At 45.1% G+C, this 21,475-nt stretch overlaps 1 protein-coding gene across 1 annotated transcript in view; it reads right to left on the bottom strand.

Annotated features, from left to right (window-relative positions):
• Positions 1 to 448: 448 nt before the first annotated feature.
• The window catches only part of pcdh19 (protocadherin 19), a 74,273-nt gene continuing 53,246 nt past the window's right edge, over positions 449 to 21,475 (bottom strand). The window contains exon 5 of the mRNA XM_039011756.1: positions 449 to 1,038. Coding sequence (XP_038867684.1) covers positions 449 to 1,038 — 590 coding nt within the window. The remainder of the gene's footprint in view (positions 1,039 to 21,475) is intronic.

Here is a 21,475-nt window from a genome sequence, read left to right on the forward strand (position 1 = left end):
GTGTCCAATCCACAAAAATCCGAACGGTGCCAGCCTCGGCGGGGAAAGAGGCCGAATCCGGCCGAAGGGGCACGATTGGGCGTGTCACACAGTCAACAGTAACCTGCCTGTCCACTGGCTGCAGACGGGGTGAGCAGCAAACAAACGGAAAAACAAACAAGAAAAGTACTGCGACTACAACAAAGCCACATCCAAGGCCTTCACTTTTCTTGAGGAACACAACACAAAGCTCAGCATATTCCAGTACGGTTCCATATCTGGGCTGTGTCAGACCTGGTCGTTAGGTACTGTATACTATGCTCAAGATGTCTCTCTTTCTTTCTTTCTTGCCTCGGCTTGAGTTTCTCCTGCGTACACACAGCTATGGCGGAGTATATATATACGTGTTGGTTTATAGTGTGTGTGTGTGTGTGTGTGTGTGTGTGTGTGTAGGCTCCCCTGAGGCCCGTTAGAGCACAATGTCCTTCAGGCGCTTGCTGCTGGGAGACTCCTTCTCAAGATGGCCGCTGTCGTGGAGGAGCGTGTTGATCTCCCGGACGGCCGGCTCGCTGTCCTTTCCCTCGGGCTGTCGCAGCATGCTGTGGTTGGCGATGCGCTCAGCGTCGCGGCACTTGAGCGTGTTGTAGCCGGATGGCGCTTTGGCCAGCGGGCTTTTCAGGTGCACAGGGGAGGTGATGGGGCTGGCTGCCTCGCGCCCGTTGCCTGCCTCGCGCACAGCGCCGCCGTTGGCCTTGGGGCTGTATGCCTGCGACTCCATCATTGTCCGCTTGTTGCCCTTTAGCTCGCCCCGCTCTGGGTCCTCTGGGCCGTCCTTGCCGAAGGTGGCAAAAGTCCGTTTGATGGTGCCGGTGCCGCAGTCCTCATAGTGGGGCACATCCACGGTGGTGGCCTCGATGGACAGGGCAATGACGTTATTACGTGGGTGGCCATGCTCAGGAGACTTGCCACGGGCTGGGCCGGGCACACGGGGCATCCAGCAGCGGTCCGAATGGCCCAGGATGCGACACTCGTCCTGGCAGTGGAAGCCTTCGCTTGAGTCTGCAGAGAGGGGGAAGAAGGGGGGGGGGGGGGGAAGGAAATCATTAGGTTTGTCTGTTGAACTGGCCTATTTTCCAGCGCTTTAACTCATTCACGCTTTGCTTTCATGGATTTCACCATGGTTTGTTTCTGGTACTTTCATCTTATTGAAAGGTGTCAGAAACCTGAAAAAAAATGAAGAAAAGTTTGTGTCAGCCCCAGTTTATATTTTTCGTGGGTAATTTGCTTTCTCTTTCATGTATGGCGTTTCTGCCATCTACACAAGACTCTTCTCCTGCTGCCTTGCCGTTGCTTCCAGACGACTAGAGATCTGCACGTTTGAGGCACTTTTAATGCGCCAATTAAAGGAAGTATTATTAAATCAAAAGTCAATTTCCAGCTCATGCACCATCAGGTTTTCTATAGCAACACTTGATGAATGCCGGGGTTTAAAAAGTGCAATCAGATATTCCCACGAAGAGAGACAGCAGCCACGTTGCCATATTGGTGCCTAGTTCATCTAGCTCAGTCTCTGTCATCTGGCACCAAGTTATAAATATATAATGATGCTTAAATGCTGAAAAAAATATTTGGCTGAGTCTGCATAACTGCATATCCTTTGTGTCAAATGGAAGGGCTTTCAAGACGATTTTTGTAACATTATAAAAACAATAAAAAAAGCCAAGCGCTCTAGTTTTGAGCTGTCGTCCTCTTTTCTGTCGTTTTGTTATCTAAGTGAAAATTGTCTGTAATTTTGACATGACCTTTCTTTTTTAAGATGTATTTTTTTTTATATCCATATGCCAGTCGAGTGAGTTCTGGATGCTGAGGCCTTTTGAATCCATACATTCATTATTGGCCATCTGGACAGATAACCTAACAAGGGCACATGTAAGATGCCGTGTTTACGAATACCATCAAAGAGTGTGAGCCTCTCACCAAATCACACACCCATCACAAAGCAGGCAAAGGATGGCTTTATACTGACATGTTGAACGCAAGTGAAGAGCAAGTTCTGTTATGAGAATGAAAAGGATGTTTGTGGATAAGTAGCATCTCACTACAATCGCACTCGTGAAAAAAGACTGAATAACATCTACAGTAGAGCTACCATGTTAAAGCCCAAATATACACAGTCATTCATCTTAACCATTCACAATGCCACTGCTGTGCCTCCGAGTTCTCTCTGTTGGCCTCAGCCTTGTAAAAGAAACTGACACGCAGATGTTCAGTGACCACATTTCTAAGCCTCACGATTTGGTCCTCGCCTCCTAAGGGCAAGGGGCCCTCCTCCCACACGAGAGGCCCAAGGTGACAAGAAGGGATTGTGGGTAGGAATTGCCGCGCGCCACACATTTACATCTGGTACTCGCAGCTTGACAGATCACCTATTTAAAATCACTAATTACTGTTTTCTTCCCCTCTTTTCTGCACTCTGAGGAACACCTCTGCTTTGGGCAATCAGATCGATATTTAAAGATCGCGTTCCAGGGTCAAGGCTGCCGGAACTGTCTCCCTCTTAAACTGTGATCCTATGAGATTGAAAGATGACTGAATGGCTGGCTGACTTGCTAACTGGCTGGCTGGGTTCGTGGGCCATTTAAACCATGCTATGGCTGATCTCAGTATAGGATTACGTGGGTTTGCTCAAGGCCAGGGACAGTGGAGCTCAAGAGGCCAAGCGGGCAGCCATGACCATGGGTGACCGACGTCAATTCCATCATGAATGTTTCATGGAAGGGCTGTGCTGAAGGATTACCTTGAGCTTTGCAGTGTGTGTGTGTGTGTGTGTGTGTGAGGGGGGGGGTTTGTGTACCCTGACGCATATTGCCTGTGTCTGCAATATGCACACAGACACCACACACAGACACACACCCTCCCTCCTTCCCTCTCTTCACACGCTTGTCCATACACACTCCCGCCCACACACTCTGATGTGCACAGGGGAACATGGCGAAATTAAAATGGAATAGAAAATAAAGCTCTGGATCGACTCTGGTGGCTCAAATTTAGTATGTAATTACCAGGGCCTGTGAACACACACGACTACATCTTGAAAGGGGCTTTTCATCACCTAAAGTCAATGTTATCACCATGGAAACGAGTGGTTGAGCTTTACCATTATCCATACTGCTCTCTGTGGCAGAGACTGGCTATAGAGCACCTGGCATATTGTACAATCCCAATCTCCTCTTCAGAACTTCTGCTCTCCTATGAGGATCTTCCTCCTTTTCCAGGGAAGCTAGATTTAACTGAAAGATCTCAGGACACAAAGAAGACATATTTAAAGCCTATGCTTTATACTGAGCCATCCATGCAACATGCAGTGAATATACCCTTTCTCACCCACTTCCTTTAGGGGACCTCTGGAGAGAGAGAGCGGTTCTGTTGCAAATGACATCGTTCTGAAAGCCGGAGCGCTATTAACGAAACGTTCACATCCTGACTCCGCTTAGAGGTTCACAACACAAGCAGATGTCATTCTCAAAGGTCCCCCCGAAGACGACAAAACAACATTGAAAATAAAGAAAAATTAAGAAGAACGACGGGTCTTCGGTCGACCCCTGACAAAGCCGAATCTCTTGTGGGGGGGGGGGGGGGGGGGCTAAATCTAATGCTCACAAATGAAGCAATTAAATGCTCTTTATAGCCGGGATCTGAAACGCCACAAGCTGAGAGGAAGAGCAAGGAGGCGGCACCCTCCTGCTGTGAATGCCTATTGAAAGTCATCAGGAAAATAAGCTTGCCAATCAGTTCCATGAAAAAAACTTAAAGTACAGACAGAGCCGTTCGTTCTATATCATTTCCTATCTAGGATTTAATACCTATTAATTACTGAGGGCACTCCATCGGGAGTCGGAAGCTCGCATGTGTTTTCAATCATTCCAGATTTGAAATAGAAATCGAGTTAAATGGAGAGAAGGGGGGGGGGAAATCACAACGATTCAAGTCCCTCAGCACTGCTGACAATTCAGAAATGTTGTGCCTTTTATTCCGCATTGGGGCGTCAACAGAATACCAAAGGCTTTGGGGAGCACTTTAAATATGTATGCCCTTATAAACGTAACACATAGTGTAGGCGAATAATAAATATTGGCACTTCAAAAGCCAAAATCTCCTGGTAGATATCGCCTGTGTTTTACATAGAATAACATTGGTTTACATCAGCATGAAGAAGAGCCCACCTGTTCCCCCTCGTTCCTACTTTCTCTGCTGTATTCATTCACTTGGAGCTCGGCTTATTCAGCCACGTCACTTTCTGCCCCCTTCCTCATTCACGGGAATGTGTCACAGCCTTAGGTCACGGCAGATAGGAAGTCAGCGGGTAGCTCTTTGAGCCTGGCACAGCCATCCCTCAGTGTACCGTTGCTAGCAGACCTTTAATGATCCACCATAGTTGCGCACCCGGAGGTGCTATTTGTTTGTGGCTAATGTAGCAAAAGTGAGAGAGTCGGCTAAATTAGCAAACGGCTGAGGATGAAATTGCCTAACAGTGAGCACAAAAGGGGAGTATTTTGCTCATATGTAGAAAAGACTCTACCCCCAAAACTCAGAGCTTGCGCCAGCAATCTGTTGTCTTGTTTGGCAGGGTAATGTGCTTTCACTTGGAAAACAAACACTGTTTTCCCTCTAAAAAGTACAACAAGAGAACCTCCAGGTAATCCTATAAAATGAGGGGGAAGAATGTAGAGTAATGTCTTAACGAATGAGGCGGCTTTGACTAGAAAGCCAGGGGTGACTCGATGCAGGCCCAAATTCTGGAGGCTACTCACACTCGGTTTCTATTGGGGGGCTTAATTGCAGCCATGGGGCTGTGAGATTCTCTGTATGACATCATTCAGTCAGTTTGGGTTCTCTGAACTATGAGCCCTAAAAATTATTTAGAGCAGTAAGACTCTTTAAAAAGTAGTATTAGAAAAAGGTGGATGAGGATATATTCTTAAAGATAATTGTATATAGTCATATACCCTATGGTTAGGACCATGTACCATTTTATTCCACTTTATTTAGCAATGATTAGTGCTATTGATAATGATTATGATAGCCCAATAATACCGTAACAACACTGTGCTGCCCCAAAATAAAGAACATTGTCAGACGATACCATGTTGAGATCATTCATCAGACGCTACCCTGGCAAACATGATTTGGAGAGATGTTCAACTTTTCATTTATTTCGCCCTCAAAAACTTTACTTTTCTACTGTCACACTGTTTGTTGTTTCACCCCCCCCCCCCGTCATCTTCGATATTGGTCTGTGTCCAATGGCTGAAACAATGAATTTACAGCTTGTTTGTGTGAGAAGAAAAAAGTGATTGGCTCTGGGAGAACGAAAGACCAAACCGCTATTGCTGATATTTTGTTTTGTCTCTTTCACTTCGCTGCAAGAGTGGTGCTGCCTGTAGATGACTGGTACTGAAATCTGAGCAGTTATCCAGCCACTGACCCCTTTAACCTTTAACCTTTTACTGCAGTGGGCTAAATCAAGGTAACACAGAGTGATTCTTTGTAGTCTTAAACAAATCTACTTTGAAACAAAGTATACACTTCACACACATGGTTATGGGCATAAAAAATAAGTCACCTGTACCATGTCAGATATAGAGTTGAAATGTATTCCATTTTGAGTTTATATCCCAATATTACACTATATACATCACAGAAGATTGTCTATGTCAAAAGGTTTTGTTATATTTCAAAGACACATAGACAAAGACATAGACATATTAATGATGAAATTGTGAAAAAATATGAATACCATTCCACCCATGAGGCCAAAGAGGGTGCTTATGGTCATTGACTGCAGGAAAAGGCTACGGACAAGGCTGGTGGCAGGCCGCCTCTCCGAGTGACATCACACCTCATGCACCACAACAAAGCCCACACGTTGCTGCACTTGAGGTGCCAGTCCCTATCTGTGACAGTGGAATTGCTGTTTTGTAATTGCTCTCCATATTCATTTTCCATTCTACCAGCCAGAGACTAAATTACCAAGATTACATCTAATTTGTCCCACAGTCTCTCAATGCTCAACTGCTGATGCAGAAGCTCCCTCAGCAGAAAAATCTGAGAGAGACATTTCAGAAATGGAGAACTAGGAATTTAGTGTCTGTGTGGTTGCTTGGTGCTAGAGCTAAGTTGAATTCTCAGGCAACCCTGGACTCTGCTGAAAACCTGGGTTGTGTATATTAGGCACCAAATGAAAGAAAAGGGACTGAAACAGGGAGGCACTACCTTAAACAATGATATATGCACATTTTCCATTTTTTGCAAAATGTTTAAACCCTGTGCCCCAATGAACACAACCCTGATTAACTTGGTCATGGCTTACCCAGACATAGTGGGTCAGGGGCTTTACAGTCTGGTCATGCTTTAGCTAGCTCTAACGCTATTTGCCATCCACTATTACTGGGCTTGAGCGGGGCCAGGCCTGCCAGTGAGGCAGCCTCCTTCCACTACAACCCACCAGGGAGAGTCCAAGCGCTGCTGTCATCCCAGCCAGCCAATTCAGTCGGCCGGTGCCATTAATCAGCCGTGAGCCCTGGTTCCTGCGGGAGTGCAAGATGGAGTGTGATGGTCTTGTTTTTACAAACATTGGAGGGGCATCCTTACCGTGCCGTGCAAGCCCATCATTCTCCCAGCACCGCCACAGCAGCCGAGGCCTCTCCATCCACTGCCTCCTACTCCCAACAGCATCTGGTTCACTCAACCCCCTTCCTCCTCCCAACCGCGAGTCTATCCCTCCTCCCCATCCACGCTTCTCCCTCCCTCTTCCTTCCTCTCAACTTGTCTCTTGTCTTCTCTCGTCTTACATAAAGCGCATCACTTTTATTAAATCTACCCTTCTTCCCAAAAATCTCTCTCTTTTTTTGGTGTCGTTATCCGACCCCTCCAGACTTCCTTCTCCTCTCTTCCTCTCATCCTCTTTACCGTCAGTCAGATTATTAATTATGGAGGAAATTAGAGTCGCTGGGAAGCCGTGTTAAGACTGTCATACGGATGGGGAACTGAGAGAGCGGGGGGCCCTAAGCTGCCTCCATTTCGGAGCATTAGTAAATTTATCAGGGAAGTGATTTGCTATCTAGTCCATCGAGCGGCTGGGTGTGTGTCTGACAGGCCAGTCTCTTCCGTGAAGGCCCTGGCTGTGTGATTTGTTGGCGGCTAACGTAAACTGACAGGCTTTCTTATATCTCTGGTCAACACCACCAACCACTACCCTTACCGCCTGTTTATTTTACAAGTACCACTGTCATTAATTACTTTAAAAGCTAAACTTTAAATCATGCCAAATTCCAGAGAACGTTTTTCTTCCCTTCTCCAACCACCCCTTCTCCTCCTCCCTCCATTCTCCCCCTCGCTCTCTGTTTTGCTGCCCCATCAACTCCTGGCGCGTGTGCATTCCATCGCAGGTTCCTCTTTTTTTAAAGAATGAATCTCCAAACTGGTGCTGACAAACAATGCGATGGCTTCTAAATTGGTACAAACAGCATATGTTTAACAGCTGTGTAACTGCGACGGGGAGAAGAGAATAGTTTTTTTTTTGCTATGCTGTTTTCATAAATCACTTTGACCAAAACACTGCAGTAGGCAGCGATGACAAAGGCAGAAGTGGCGAGCCAATGGACTGCTTTATATAGTGGTAACGAACGTGAGCTGGTTGTCATTATGAAATATGCCCAAGTGGGCTGGCGGGAAGTTTTTTCCAAGTGCCCTGGCAGGCGACTAATTCTATTTTCCTGGGAGGCACCTTTCCTCACCCTATCAAACAGTGGCTCTATTTAGGAGATATAACCATCAATGGCAACTAGAGGTCACAGAAGCCTGGTTAAAGGTTCTAAAAATGCCATCACTGGCTCCAGGGGCTCAGCCTTTACTGGGAACATGGCGTAGGGAGATAGGGAATGCTCAGAGGGGCAGGTTTCAAAGTGATCATGACTGATCTTGTGTGAGCTAGTGGGATGTAGGATGTAGGCGGCTTGGATCACAGCGTAATAATTCCTAGGATGGGAGGGGTCGGCTCACGCCCGAGGCTCTGATTTGACGACAGCCTGACACACACACTCTGCCAGCTCAGGCCAACATATCAACAAGAGTAGGATCTATCCTGGGAAATCCTCAACGCAGTCTGTACTGCATCCTAGGCGACCGGTAAATTAGATGAAGAGTGACACAGGATACCATTCTAGGGGTGCTGCTCACCCACTAAAGTGTCCTCCTATTGGCAGACCCTCAAATGAACCTGGCTCATTGCAGGGCCACAACAACAGTGGCACGCACCCCCAGAACACTCAATCCCCATTTTCTCCACAGTCCCAATCCCTGACCTGCCATTGGCTCTCTCATTTCCTCTCTCTGTAATGGCATGGGCAGAGGAAGGAATGACATCTTTAAATACATTGTAACAAATGCTGCATTTCTGCTGTGTTTAAGCTTGACCGAGCTAGCGAGCTAATTTGCTTTGGCAAAAACCCTTGAGTCTGAGAAAGGGATCGAGGAGGGACAAACGCAGACAGTAAATTACATCTGTGATGGGGGAACAGGGACGAGCTGGGCTTTTGGGGTTGAGGGATGGAGAGGGGGGAGTAGGCAGAGGCAGGAAGACGCAAATCCCTTCGACGAGGTAAGCAGGATATAATCATCGCTGAGGCTTTCTACCCATCTCCAGGGAAGCAGTCTTAGCTAAGGAGTCCCTTATGGGACAGTTCTCAAATGAGTCTATTTGTGGAATTTGTAGAACCAGAGTTTGAGTCTGAGAATATTCGAAGAGTAGAGTGGGTAAAAGATGCGCTGGGTGCTCTGCCATGTATGACAATAACTTTAAATGAAATCCCAAGTTCAAGAAACAGCAACACTCCAAAAGGTTTCTTTAAAAAAGCCACCCCACTCTCACCCCAGTGCTACCATAAACCAATTCCCCTTACATTTTGTATTTTTATTTCCAAGTGTGGTGTTTTATTCACTCAGGAAACCCAACACAATAGCTCAGTTCCCATCTGACCACGAACCCACCTGGACATCCGGCAGCCCGAGTTCAACAAATCAATGTGTCTTCCTCTAAACAGCTGGGCCCAGCATGCCGAGACATTGAATATACTAACATCGCTAGACTCCATGGCATTCCCTATATAGTGTACTACTTTTGACCAGAGCTCTATGGCTCTGTCTATGAGCCACGGTCAAACGTAGTGCACTAAATAGGGAATAGGGTGCGATTTGGGACTCTACCCATCTCTGTCTCTTCCCAGTGAGACTCGGCACTGCTTGAACAGAGGCCCCTTACATAATTAATGTAATGTGCCTTCTCATTCAGTCATGTTCACTCTGTGTCTGCTGGGACTATGTGTTTTATATTCCGTTTTATCTCTCAGCAGAAAGACGCCAGAGCATTCTCTCTCTCTCTCTCTGTTCCCTCTTTCTTCCCTGTATCTCACTCTCTTTCTCACCCTTCCCCCTTTCTTCCTGTTACTATTTCTCACATTGTCCTTCTTTTCCCTCCATTTCTTTCCACAACCCCCTTTTTTTCATGCTCACTTGAACAATCTATGGAAGTAGAACAATGTGGGCGAGGTTGGTTTGGTTGTGCATGTAGAAACACAGTGAAGCAGGAGGTGGGCCCCCTGGGGAGAGCCTAGTGGTCCGGTAGAAAGGCTTGATAAGAGGTCTGCTGCAGGTCACCCTAACTGTCACAGCTCTGGCTTACTGGAGCAACCCCTAGCCAAAATAAAGTGCAGGTGACACATAGAGGCTAATGTTGCACAGGGGCTTGTTGTGATTTTCTCCAGTCACAAAAAGGCATTTTTGTTTGGTGTCTGGAGGCCTGCTGTTTCTCTGAGGGTCTCCATTATTCACAGCTGAGAGGGCCCTGGCTGTGATGGCACTTAATAGCACCGAGTCCGAGCCCATCTCCACACCACTCTGTTTCTCTAGCCATTGCCTCTACGGCGGAGAGGGGATTGTCAGCAGTACAGCAATCCCGGAGAACTGCGGTGGGTTGGTATCACCCAGACAGACAAATTGGGGGAAGAAAAGAACACCAGTGAAGTAAGAAAGGAAGAGGGAACCAATAGTTATGTATTTTCTCGACTATGGCAGGTGGTGGGGAGGGAGGAGGGGTGGGGGCTTCTTACTGGATGCTTTATGGTTCGTACATTGGGTACGGTTACATGCACACAATAATACGATTATTATGAATACTCAGAAAAATAAACTATTTTGGTTTACATGCTTTGCAAGAAGATTTCCCTAATAATCCTGTTTACATGGGCACATCTAAAATCAGGCAACTTGATGGGACTTTGATAAATTGCCAATCAAAATAAACTTTCTACCACAGCGACCATGTTATTTTTGGGAAGACTAGTTTGATTCTGGGGTCGGACATATAAAGTTTATGTGAAACTATTTCTAAGATGACTACTTTCAGTTTTCCGAACTCACTTCACTCACGCAAAAGAGGGAAGCTCCTTCGGCTGGTGCTGGCACATGTGCAGATGAAATACACAGCTGGAACGGTGATTAAGGTGTTTACGTGTCCTAATAATTTGAAAGATTGCTCAGAAATCCGGGTGTTTTAATCGGCGTATTCTTACTTTGATTATGACTTTACTCCGATTAAGCTAAGCAGAGTAAGTTATTTACATGACTAGTGCCATACTCCTCCTACTGCCATAATCAGTTTAATATTGAATTATTAGTGTGCATGTAAACATACTCATTATGATTAAATGGCCTATATGTGACAAAGAAGCAAGCACTTAGCTTGGCACGCTGCCAACCCCCATGCAAGTTAGAATGCCCCATTTAGGGATGGGGCCACACACACACATAACAAGGTTTGTAGCATGGGGGTGGGGGTAGGATAGGCCCATACATATCCTCAAGGAAACCCGTGTCATAAACTCATAATCTTGTGTGGTGGGATATTACATTAGACGTCTACTGTGAGTGCTGAATGATATCAGTGTCATCTGAGACTTATTAAGTTGTTTAAGATCTCTTTGTGATGCTAATGAGAGCCGAACTGGGAGAAGGTGTCCGTCCCAAATGGCACCATATCCTCTACATAGTGTTCTACTTTTGACAAGAACCCTATGGGCATTGGTCAAAAGTAGTGCACTATATAGGCAATAGGGTGCCATTTGGGACGCAGCCACGGAAACACAAGATTCCCATTATGGTCATGTGTGTCAGTCTTCTCCAGGCCATATTAATAAGGGGCTTAAGTCCCCTATATACGGTGGCTCTTGTGTGTTCATTGTCTGGGGTATGACGATCAGTCTCTCTGCTGTCTATGTGCAGTCTGGCTCAGATTTAATGGGGAATGCATGAGAACAGGACGGCGCATCATAAAAAAAGCAATTTTGTGGGTTTCCTGTCTGCCATTAAACTTAACAGCCAACCTCTCCCATTACTTTTTATCCTCCTTTTTTAAAGGGGTGGAAGAGGAGTAAGGGCTGAAAAATCATAATTGGCTCACCAAGGAGAATTAACTGATTAAATGGAATTTCTTCCTTTCCAAGGGATAGCCTATTTGATTGGCATACCTTGAATATTCTTGGGATTTTAGTTAGTTTTCTCGTGGAGGAATGGAGGTTGCGTGCATTGAGTGGACAAAGATGGTTGGAGAGAAGGAGGCATGTGCAAATGATGGTCTGGGCTGTGTGTGTGTGGTGGAGGGGGAGTCGTCAGTTTCAGCAGGGCACTGGTTTATCAGTAGCGGCCAGAGGCCTTCTGGCAAGGTTGGGGAGGTGAGGGGGGTTACAGGTGTCCACAGGCCATTTTCTGATCCCCTCCCTCTGTCTGTCCCTTTAATCTTTCATCAATAGCTAATAATCTGGACCCACCTGGCCAACAGGCTTGCTATAGCTGCGGTCATTCTGTACCAAGGGAAAGTCCCTCCCTACTCCTTCTACCTACATTTTTTCATCCTGTTTAAACTGGGTGAATTCAATTTAAATGCTGTGAGCTTATCCGGCCGAGGTCATCATTGGGGACAACCAAGTGGACTTCAAACACTAATCAATGAGGATAAGAGAGAGAAAAGAGGTTTGTTTCGCGAAAACACCGTCTGCTATTATGCATGTTTTATAGGTGGGTTGGCTGGGCTGGTGTGCTAGTGTTCCTTCATTGAAAAATGGGGTCTGCATTCCCGAATGATTGAATGTTTAAAGAATAAATAATTTGCTGCTGAATATACATGAAGCAGAGTGAGAGATAAAGGAAATGCCAGCTGCCCAGGGTAGTAAACGTTTGTCACCACCTTAATTACCGTAGAAGGAGAAGGAACTGGCTTCTACCACAAATTCCATATATTTTAAATACACTAAGTGTACAAAACAATAAGACCACCTTCCTAATATTTAGAGGCACAGAAAAGCCTCAATTTGTCGCGGCATGGACTCTACAAGGTGTCGAAAGTATTCCACAGGGATGCTGGCCGATTTTGACGCCAATGCTTCCCACAGTTGTGTCAAGTTGGCTAGATGTCCTTTGGGTGGTGGACCATTCTTGATACACACGGGAAGCACAAGAGAAGGTGAGAGCGAGGGGTATCTCACACAGTTAGAGGAGGAGAAAAGCTTTCTCCTATCTGTCAGGAAGTGTGAGACCCAGTTAAAAGCAGAGATGCACACATTGCAGCAGTGGAGAGATGTGCCTCTCCCTCACTCACTCTCCCTCTTTTCTCTTCTCCTCCCCTGCTGCAGTGATAAATGTCTCTTTGTATTCTGGACAGAAAACTGCAGGGCTACAATGTACTTGTCAGTAGACAGCTCATTTTCTCTCCCTTAAACAGAGCACAGTATATGCTTAATCTTTCCCTTTGGGTGTAGGCAGGAAATAAAACAAACGCCTATTGCCAAGGACTGGAATGCCCAGAAAATCGAACCCCATTCATTGCGTGTGTGTGTGCATGTATGCGTGCGTAAGCATATTATGGGCTTGCCTGTATGCACACATGAGCGTGTGCATATGAGCGTGTGCATGCATGTCTGTGTGAGAGAGTAGCTGTCATGCCCTGACCTTAGAGATCCTTTTTATTCTCTGTTGGTTAGGTCAGGGTGTGACTAGGGTGGGTACTCTAGTTTTTGTATTTCTATGTTGGCCTGGTATGGTTCCCAATCAGAGGCAGCTGTCTATCGTTGTCTCTGATTGGGGATCATATTTAGGCAGCCTTTTTTTCCACCTGTTGTGTGTGGGATCTTGTTTTTGTATTGTAGCCTTTTTGCACTACAAAGCTGCACGTTCGTTTTGTTACTCTTTATTGTTTTGTTGCTGGTTCACATTAATAAACATGAAACACGCCTTCCACGCTGTACCTTGGTCCAATCCATCCAACCAGGAGCGTTACAGTAGCATATTAAATCAGTGCTGCGACTGCATGGCTGTTCATATCTTTGTGCCTCTATACCCTATTGAGATGTTATGACTGTAGTACTGTAAAGAATTCCTACATGGGAGTCTGCAGTGTAGCAAATAGAGTTGATTAGAGCTGGCTCATTGCAGGCTAGCTGCCAGGCTTGGCCCGGTCTAGACCGAGCGCATACAGGCTCGTGTCTGATACCCAGGGATCCCTGTAATACGAGGCCCAGCTTTGCTTTGGCAGCCACGCACGCACACGCAAGCACACAGACACGTGGATTCACAAGCACATACATACACACACACAGCCTCTCCCAGAGATATTTGTCCTGTCTGCTCGGTTATTGCCACACAGACAGCCTCTCCCAGAGATATTTGTCCTGTCTGCTCGGTTATTGCCACACACACAGCCTCTGCCAGAGATATTTGTCCTGTCTGCTCGGTTATTGCCACACACACAGCCAATGCCAGAGATATTTGTCCTGTCTGCTCGGTTATTGCCACACAGACAGCCTCTCCCAGAGATATTTGTCCTGTCTGCTCGGTTATTGCCACACACACAGGTCCCAGTAGTATAGTTCCAAATCATCATCATCAATAAAAAAATGAAATTCTCTCAGACAGTCATTCTAAGATTAGGATTATATGTTATTTCAATCAAGCCAATATACACTGAGTGTACAAAACATTAAGGACATGACATAGACTGACCAGGTGAATCTCGGTGAAAGATATGATCCCTTATTGATGTCACTTGTTAAATCCACAATCAGTGTAGATCAAGGATGACCAACCGGTCACCCCCTTTTTGTAGGCCAATTTCAATCTGGGGGGAACTCAGTCGGGGTCTCAATTTACTGTTGAGAGTTAGAATACATTAGGTGCAATTTATACATTTTGTTGTGCAGTCACTTAATTAGCCCATGTCTGCAAAAAAATAATATTGGTAAATTAGTCTAGCGGACAGCTATAGAAACTTCTAGTAAGCATGATCGAATTACCGATCGGGGTGGGGGCAATTGATGATCAGCTATCATATTAAAAAAACTGCAAACAATTGCCTTCACCCTATGAAAAAATGTGTAGAATCGCAGGAAATGAAGATTAAAACCCCAAAAAGTATCTTCGCTGTCACGAGTGAAGCCGCTAAAATGTTTTGCCCGCAAGGTGTGGGGTGGGGGGGTATGGATGTGGGTACGCAGACCCATGACACACTGTGGCCCCTCATGATAGGATCAGTTCTTTTGTAGACCCCACCACCATCAAATTTGCAAAGGTTGCAAAAGTGTTGATGAAGGGGAGGACACAGGTTAAAGAAGGATTTTTAAGCCTTGAGACAATTGAGACATGGATTGTGCCTTTATGAGGGTGAATAGGCAAGACAAAATATTTCAGTGCAAGGGGTATGGTAGTGCCTTTGAACGAGGTGTGGTAGTAGGTGCCAGGAGCACAGGTTTGTGTCAAGAATTGCAATGCCGCTGAGTTTTTCACACAGTTTTTCAACAGTTTCCCACATGTATCAAGAATGGTCCACCACCCAAAGGACATCTAGCCAACTTGACACAACTATGGGAATCATTGGAGTCAACATGGGCCAGCATCCCTGTGGAACACTTTTGCCACCTTGTAGAATCCATGTCCCAACGAATTGAGGCTGTTCTGAGGACAAAAGCGGGGGGGTGCACATCGCAATATTAGGAAGGTGTTTTGTACATTCAGTGTATAATCATGCCAATTCCAATGTGTTTCGATTAGTGATCCAGGACAGAGCATCCAGTAGGGGTTGAGACCTAGATCTGGAATTTACCCCCAGACAGAGCAGAGATGGTCAGGTCATCTCCACTGGGCTCAGCCCCTGGTTCCAGTCTATGGTTTCCTGGCCATTATTTAGTGTCTGATTAGGCTACAGAGATCTAGCCTGCAGACCTCTAGCGATACCCCCTGAGCCTTGTTAACGGTGGAGACTGTGTTGGAATGTAAATGGGGCTTTGCCAAAGCGAGGAGTCTGGAGGTACTAGGACAGGAGTAAGGGGGAAAGGGGAGTACCCAGTGCTGTCACAGGCTTCCACAGTCGAAAAACACAATCATTCCGAACCACAATAGCCTTCACAAACGGTAGACTGCAGACAGCTAGCACGAGGCCCGGGATGGGCTACTCACATTTCAGTCTGTTTTCTCTCTCCTCCAAGCATAGTTATCTCCTCTCTCGCTCTACCCCGCTCTCTCTCTCTCTCTCTCATTAACCTTTGAACACACACTCATTCGCTTGATCTATCACACAGACACAAACACACAGATACAGACACATGCAAACTTGCCCTCTCACACACACTCACACACACATCCACACATTCTCTCCTTTTCTCTTTTTCCCTCCCTATTAACTCGTCACATGGCCTGTTCTTTAACCTCTCCCCCTCTGTTCAGTACTGCCCTGATCCCCCCCCTGTGCCCTCCTTCATTGGCTACTAGCTGTGTGTTCGACAAACAATTGTGATTCTACTTGGTTTCTGAGGAGATTATTAACACACCTAGCCTAGCATGCCTAGTAGCTACAGCGGGGTCATGAATAAGCAATGGGAAGAGGTATCCAAGAGCCGTATTTTCTCTCTTTCTCCCTCTCTCTCCCCCGCTCCCAATGAATGCAAGGGATTGTGTGGAAAATGAGCTGTCAGTGGAGGAGATACATCAGGCTCATTGGCGAAGCCCTAGGAAATAATGAAGGACTCCACCATTTCTCCCTCACACGTTCAATATGCTCCTATCCATGACAAGTGCAGGGGAGATGAGCTGATTAAACACATTAGGTTTATTGAGGAGGGCTGGAACGTTAGGGTAATGTAAGCCGAAGGTTCAGGGGACGTTGATACAACATTAGCGCAACGTCTTGTGAGTCACAGGATGGAGTGGAGGGGAGGCGGAGAGAAATATTTTGTGCGTGTGTGTGTGCGTGGTGCAGAGCGAGCAGCTATGTCACGGGTATAGAAAGAGAGGAGAGGGCCTCAAGCCCGAGTGGAAGCCGTTATTCTTCCCAACTGAATCTGCAATTACCTACATGGCACACTGACTGACTGAGGGGCCTGCTTGAGGCATATACTGATAATAACACGAATGCACCGGAGCCTGGATTCCCAAAAGCATCTTAAGGTTAAGTTAATCGTTAGAACCTTCGTAGCAGCATCTGTAAGTATCCAAGCTGTTTTCCAAAACCCTTGTTTTTTACAATGCACTTGAAAATGTTCGAAATCTAACGCCTGCCTCAGACCAAATTTAGAACAGCTAATGTAACTTCAGAAGGTATTCACACCCCTTGACTTTTTCCACATTTTGTTGTGTTACAGCCTGAATTGTAAATTGATTTAAATTGAGAATGTGTGTCACTGGCCTACACACAATACCCCATAATGTCAAAGTGGAATACATTTTTTTTGCGAATTTTACAAATTAATTTAAAATGAATAGTCGAAATGTCTTGAGTCAATAAGTTTTCAACCCCTGTAAGGCAAGACTGAATAAATTCAGGAGTAAAAATTGCTTAACAAGTCACATGATAAGCTTCATGGACTCACTCTGTGTGCAATAATTGTTTTTAACATGATTTTTGAGTGACTACCTCATCTCTGTACCTCATCTGATCTCTGTACCCACTCATCTCTGTACCCCACACATACAATTATATGTAAGGTCCCTCAGTAGAGCAGTGCATTTGAAACACAGATTCAACCAAAAAGACCAGGGAGGGGTAAAAATAAAGAAAGCCAAAATTGAATATCCCCTTGAGCATGGTGAAGTTATTAATTACACTTTGGATGGTGTCAATACGCCCAGTCACTACAAAGACACAGGCATCCTTCCTGTGATACAGGCGTCCAATGGTGACTTTAAAACAGTTACAGAGTTGAATGGCTGTGATAGGAGAAAACTGAGGATGGATCAACAACATTGTAGTTAGTCCACAATACTAACCTAATTAACAGAGTGAAAAGAAGGAAACCTGTACAGAATAAAAATATTCCAAAACATGTATCCTGTTTACGAGGCACTAAAGTCATCCTGCAAAAAATGTGGCAAAGCATTTACATTTTTGTCCTGAATACAGTGTTATGTTTGGTACAAATCCAATACAAGACATTACTGAGTACCACTCTCCATATTTTCAAGCATAGTGGTGGTTGCATCGGGTTATGGATATGTTTGTAATTGTTATGGACTGGAGTTTTTCAGGATAAAAAATAAACGTAATGGAGCTAAGCACAGGCAATATCCTAGAGGAAAACCTGGATCAGTCTGCTTTCCACCAGACACTGGGAGATAAATGTACCTTTCAGCAGGACAATAACCTTAAACACCAGGCCAAATCTTGCTTGCCAAGACAATATTGAATGTTCCTGAGTGGCCTAGTTACAGTTTTGACTTAAATCGGCTTGAAAATCTATGGCAAGACTGTCTAGCAATGATCAACAACCAACTTGACAGAGCTTGAACAATTTTTTAAAGAATAATGTTTTTCTGACTGTCTTTCCTCTGGCATTTATGTAATTCTAGTTTCTATATTAATTCAGTTGGCTTGTTGTCAGCCATTTTGTCTACAGTTTTTCAAAAAAGTTAGGACTATGAAAATCAAAATGGACGCTCCCACTTCATGTCTATGTCTGTTAATATAATAACAGACGACATGGACTGTGGACGGGCATAAACAACTGCAAGTTTTCGGAGTTTGATTCAATCAAATGTTAATATTTGGTTGAGCAGCCGTCGGATCCTCTGACACATTCATGGGGGTATTTTGCCTTCTGAGAGGGAGAGAGGGAGAGAGAGAACGAGAAAGAGGAGAGAAAAAAATACTCCTACCTGTCAGAGATTTCTTCTCTTCCCTTTTTATTTTCCCTAGTCAAGTCTGCTTACTAGACTCTCAACTCCTCTCTCTCCCTCTCTCAGGTTGTCAGCACAAACCCTGTTCCTGTTGCTGTCCTGATTCTGACACCTGTCAGCATTTTCATTAGTAGATCAGAGGAGTAGCAAACTCAAAATGTTCCCTGTGTTGAATTTAGGGCATGTTTTGCGGCATAAACACGCAACACTGCTTTACTGTTTCTTTAATTCAACAGGGGAAGGGAAGTGCTTGACTGGCAGGAAGTTGACTTGGCAGATGAGGGTTTTGTGTGTTGAGAGAGAGATGGCGAGACTAGGAGAGCGGTGAAGTTAAGATGGGGGAAGCCTCGTGAAATCAATTAAGAGCAGTGGGACCCTGGTGGATCTGTGCTCCATGGAAGAGCTTCATTCCTGGGCTTCTGCTTCGGGAACACACCCATGGGGCATGGATGGGATTAATGAGTGGAAAACCCCCTCAGGGGTGAAGGATATGGAATATGTGTGGAATGAGACTAATGCCCTGCGACTGCATATGTAGCTGACTTGAGTCTCTCTGGTGCTAAAGACCGGAAAAAATGGTTTTCTGACCAACACTTTTCCCCCTAGAGTCATAATCCAAGAACCAAAGACCTCTGGTAAACTAAACCCTCAAAATGGCCACCAAGAAAAATACACAAAAAGGTAAAAAAGGACATGGAAAAGTCGAGTTTCCGTGCATTGATCATTTTTGCACTTAACTAGAGAATCCGAGAATCTCGAGCCCTTAAAAAACCCATGACTCGTCCGTGTCTGCAAGGAATTAAGTAAGAGCTTCGATAATCAAAGGATGTGGGGGTAAAAAAAATGGCCACTTCTTTTTGTTACCAGAGCCCTGTGCGGCTGTTTGTCCACTTCTCCCGTGAGACAGTAATGGTTCTCTAGAGCCAAAGCTAGCACATTGTATATTTTTTCAACAAAATCCCCTTGACGTTCACAGTCACGCCTATAGAGATAATTTTATACATTTTTCCCCAGCTCCTCTCCCTTCCCTCAACCGTTTATAGCTGGGCGATATCATCCATAGTCACTGCATAAGGGAAAGCATTAATAGTTGACGATATGGGGCCTATATATTTAATGTAATATGATTAAGATATTTTATATATTTCCCTAGTGTAATCCATTGGCAGAGTAGATTTCAGACCAAGTTATTCTTAGGAAGAACAGTATCTTCTTACAATGTTTGGTCTCGTCTTAGTGTCACTCAGGTAGACTCTGTTGATTATGGACAAAATACCTCTCCACTAAGTCAAACTATAGTTTAGCTACTGCTGGATTCCAGAGACACAATCCATTATCAAGTATCACATTTCAAATCGAGAAGGATAAATAGAAACGCAGGAAATGGACAAACAAGTCAGTAACATAATCAAAAAGTGCAAAACGGAAGCCTGTAACAAAGGAAGCCTTTGTATTGTGCGAGAGAAACCCAGAGCCTCGGAGAGAGCTCCATGTCTCATAGGAGTGGATTCCCACACTGAGACTTTTAAGGAGGGGTGGGGGGTTGTGTGTGTGTGTTCCTCTTTGTCAAAGGTAACGGTACGTCCCACTGTGCAAACACCACCTTTACATGGCGCCTGTGAGAATGGTAAACATTTGCACTGTAAAAAGCTTAGGGAACCCACATGAGGGGAGTTTACTGTACTCCAACTATCCCCCTCCATTTCTTCCTGTTTGCGTTTTGCTTCCGAACACAAGAAAACATCACAATAAAATCACTTTTGTATCCAGAGCCTGTGTTTGTGTCCTTTGGGGCAATTGCAGTGTGTTTTTATTTGAATTTTTTGGCTGTAGTACCAGAAGGAGAGGCAAACTGCAGATCTAAGTCATTCCCTATAGAAACATATCTAAATGGCGGGGTGTTTTGCGAACACGACTGTTTGTTTTGTTCACACAGTTCCCTTTGCCAAACAGGGCTACTGCATGGTCGGCGCCCGGCCGGTGCCCGCACACATTCAATTAAGACGGATGTGTCTGAACAAAACCGTGTTTTCACCTCCCTCGGAACCATCGTGGCTCTCACATCTAGTATATGTTGCTGCTGTAACTTAGCTATCCTGATCTGCTCCTACTTCTGTAAATATATAGGATGCATCTCAAATGGCACCCTATTTGGCCAGCAGATAGCCTAGTGGTTAGAGCATTGGGCCAGTAACCAAAATGTGTTGATGTGCCCTTGGGGTTACGCAAGGCACTTAAGCCTAATTGCTCCAGGGCCTCCATTGATAACGGCACTCCCTGAGGGCATCTGAGTTATGCAAGAAAAACATTTCCATTGAAACAGGACACATTTAAGCATCCACCAAATAGTTTTTATATTACTTTTGACCAGGGCCCATGGAGACTCTTTGGTCAAAAATAGTGCATTACGTAGGGAATAGAATGCTATTGGGACACAGGCATATTTCAGCAAAGTATCTTCTCTGCCTTTTCATATTTTCTTAGGGCTGTCACAATACACAAACCACTATTGTCTGACTTGTGTCTCCGTCCCTCAAGTCGATGAGCTTCAGCGAATACGTGACAGCGATTTCAACTAGTTAGCGACAATCGTTATTCGTTGATGCTGGCGGAGTGGAACTAACCTTCCACAGAGTTGCATTATTTTCCAGAGAACGCATAGAGCCACAAATTAATTATCCCTTTCATACCATGACTATAATGTAACACATTTGCCGCGAGAAATTGTATTCAACATCCACTGAAGTAGCTAGCAAGTTTACTTGATGGCGAAGGTAGTTGCCTAGGTAACCAAACCATCAGTCCTAGCTTGCTATTATGAAAATAGAGTCAAACAAATTCGACTTAGCTCAAACATGAAACATGTAAGAATGAAACATTGCCATGGAATTCTACCGTGCAAATGCATGGTGCGTTATAAGTAAATAATGCACGCTCTAGAACGCCCTTCAAGCCAATCGGAAATGGGTATTCAGCAATAGCTAATATCCTCTTGAAAAAGGTAGGAGGATGCAACAAGGGCCTTGTCTGAGGGGTCGCGGAAGAAGTATAGTGTGGCTGTGCCGATTCTGTCGAGCTTATAGCCCCGGCCCCATCGTACTCTTTAACTGTGTAATTAGAATGCTGAGATGGTAATGAAAGGACAATTCCATTTGGCTATGTCGTTACGTTCATGCATGTGTAAGGGTCTTTTGGTCAATTCATTTAATAATTATGAACAAGCCCT

The sequence above is a fragment of the Salvelinus namaycush genome, chromosome 17, assembly GCF_016432855.1.
Source record: "Salvelinus namaycush isolate Seneca chromosome 17, SaNama_1.0, whole genome shotgun sequence".
In the NCBI taxonomy this organism is placed as follows: Eukaryota; Metazoa; Chordata; class Actinopteri; order Salmoniformes; family Salmonidae; genus Salvelinus; species Salvelinus namaycush.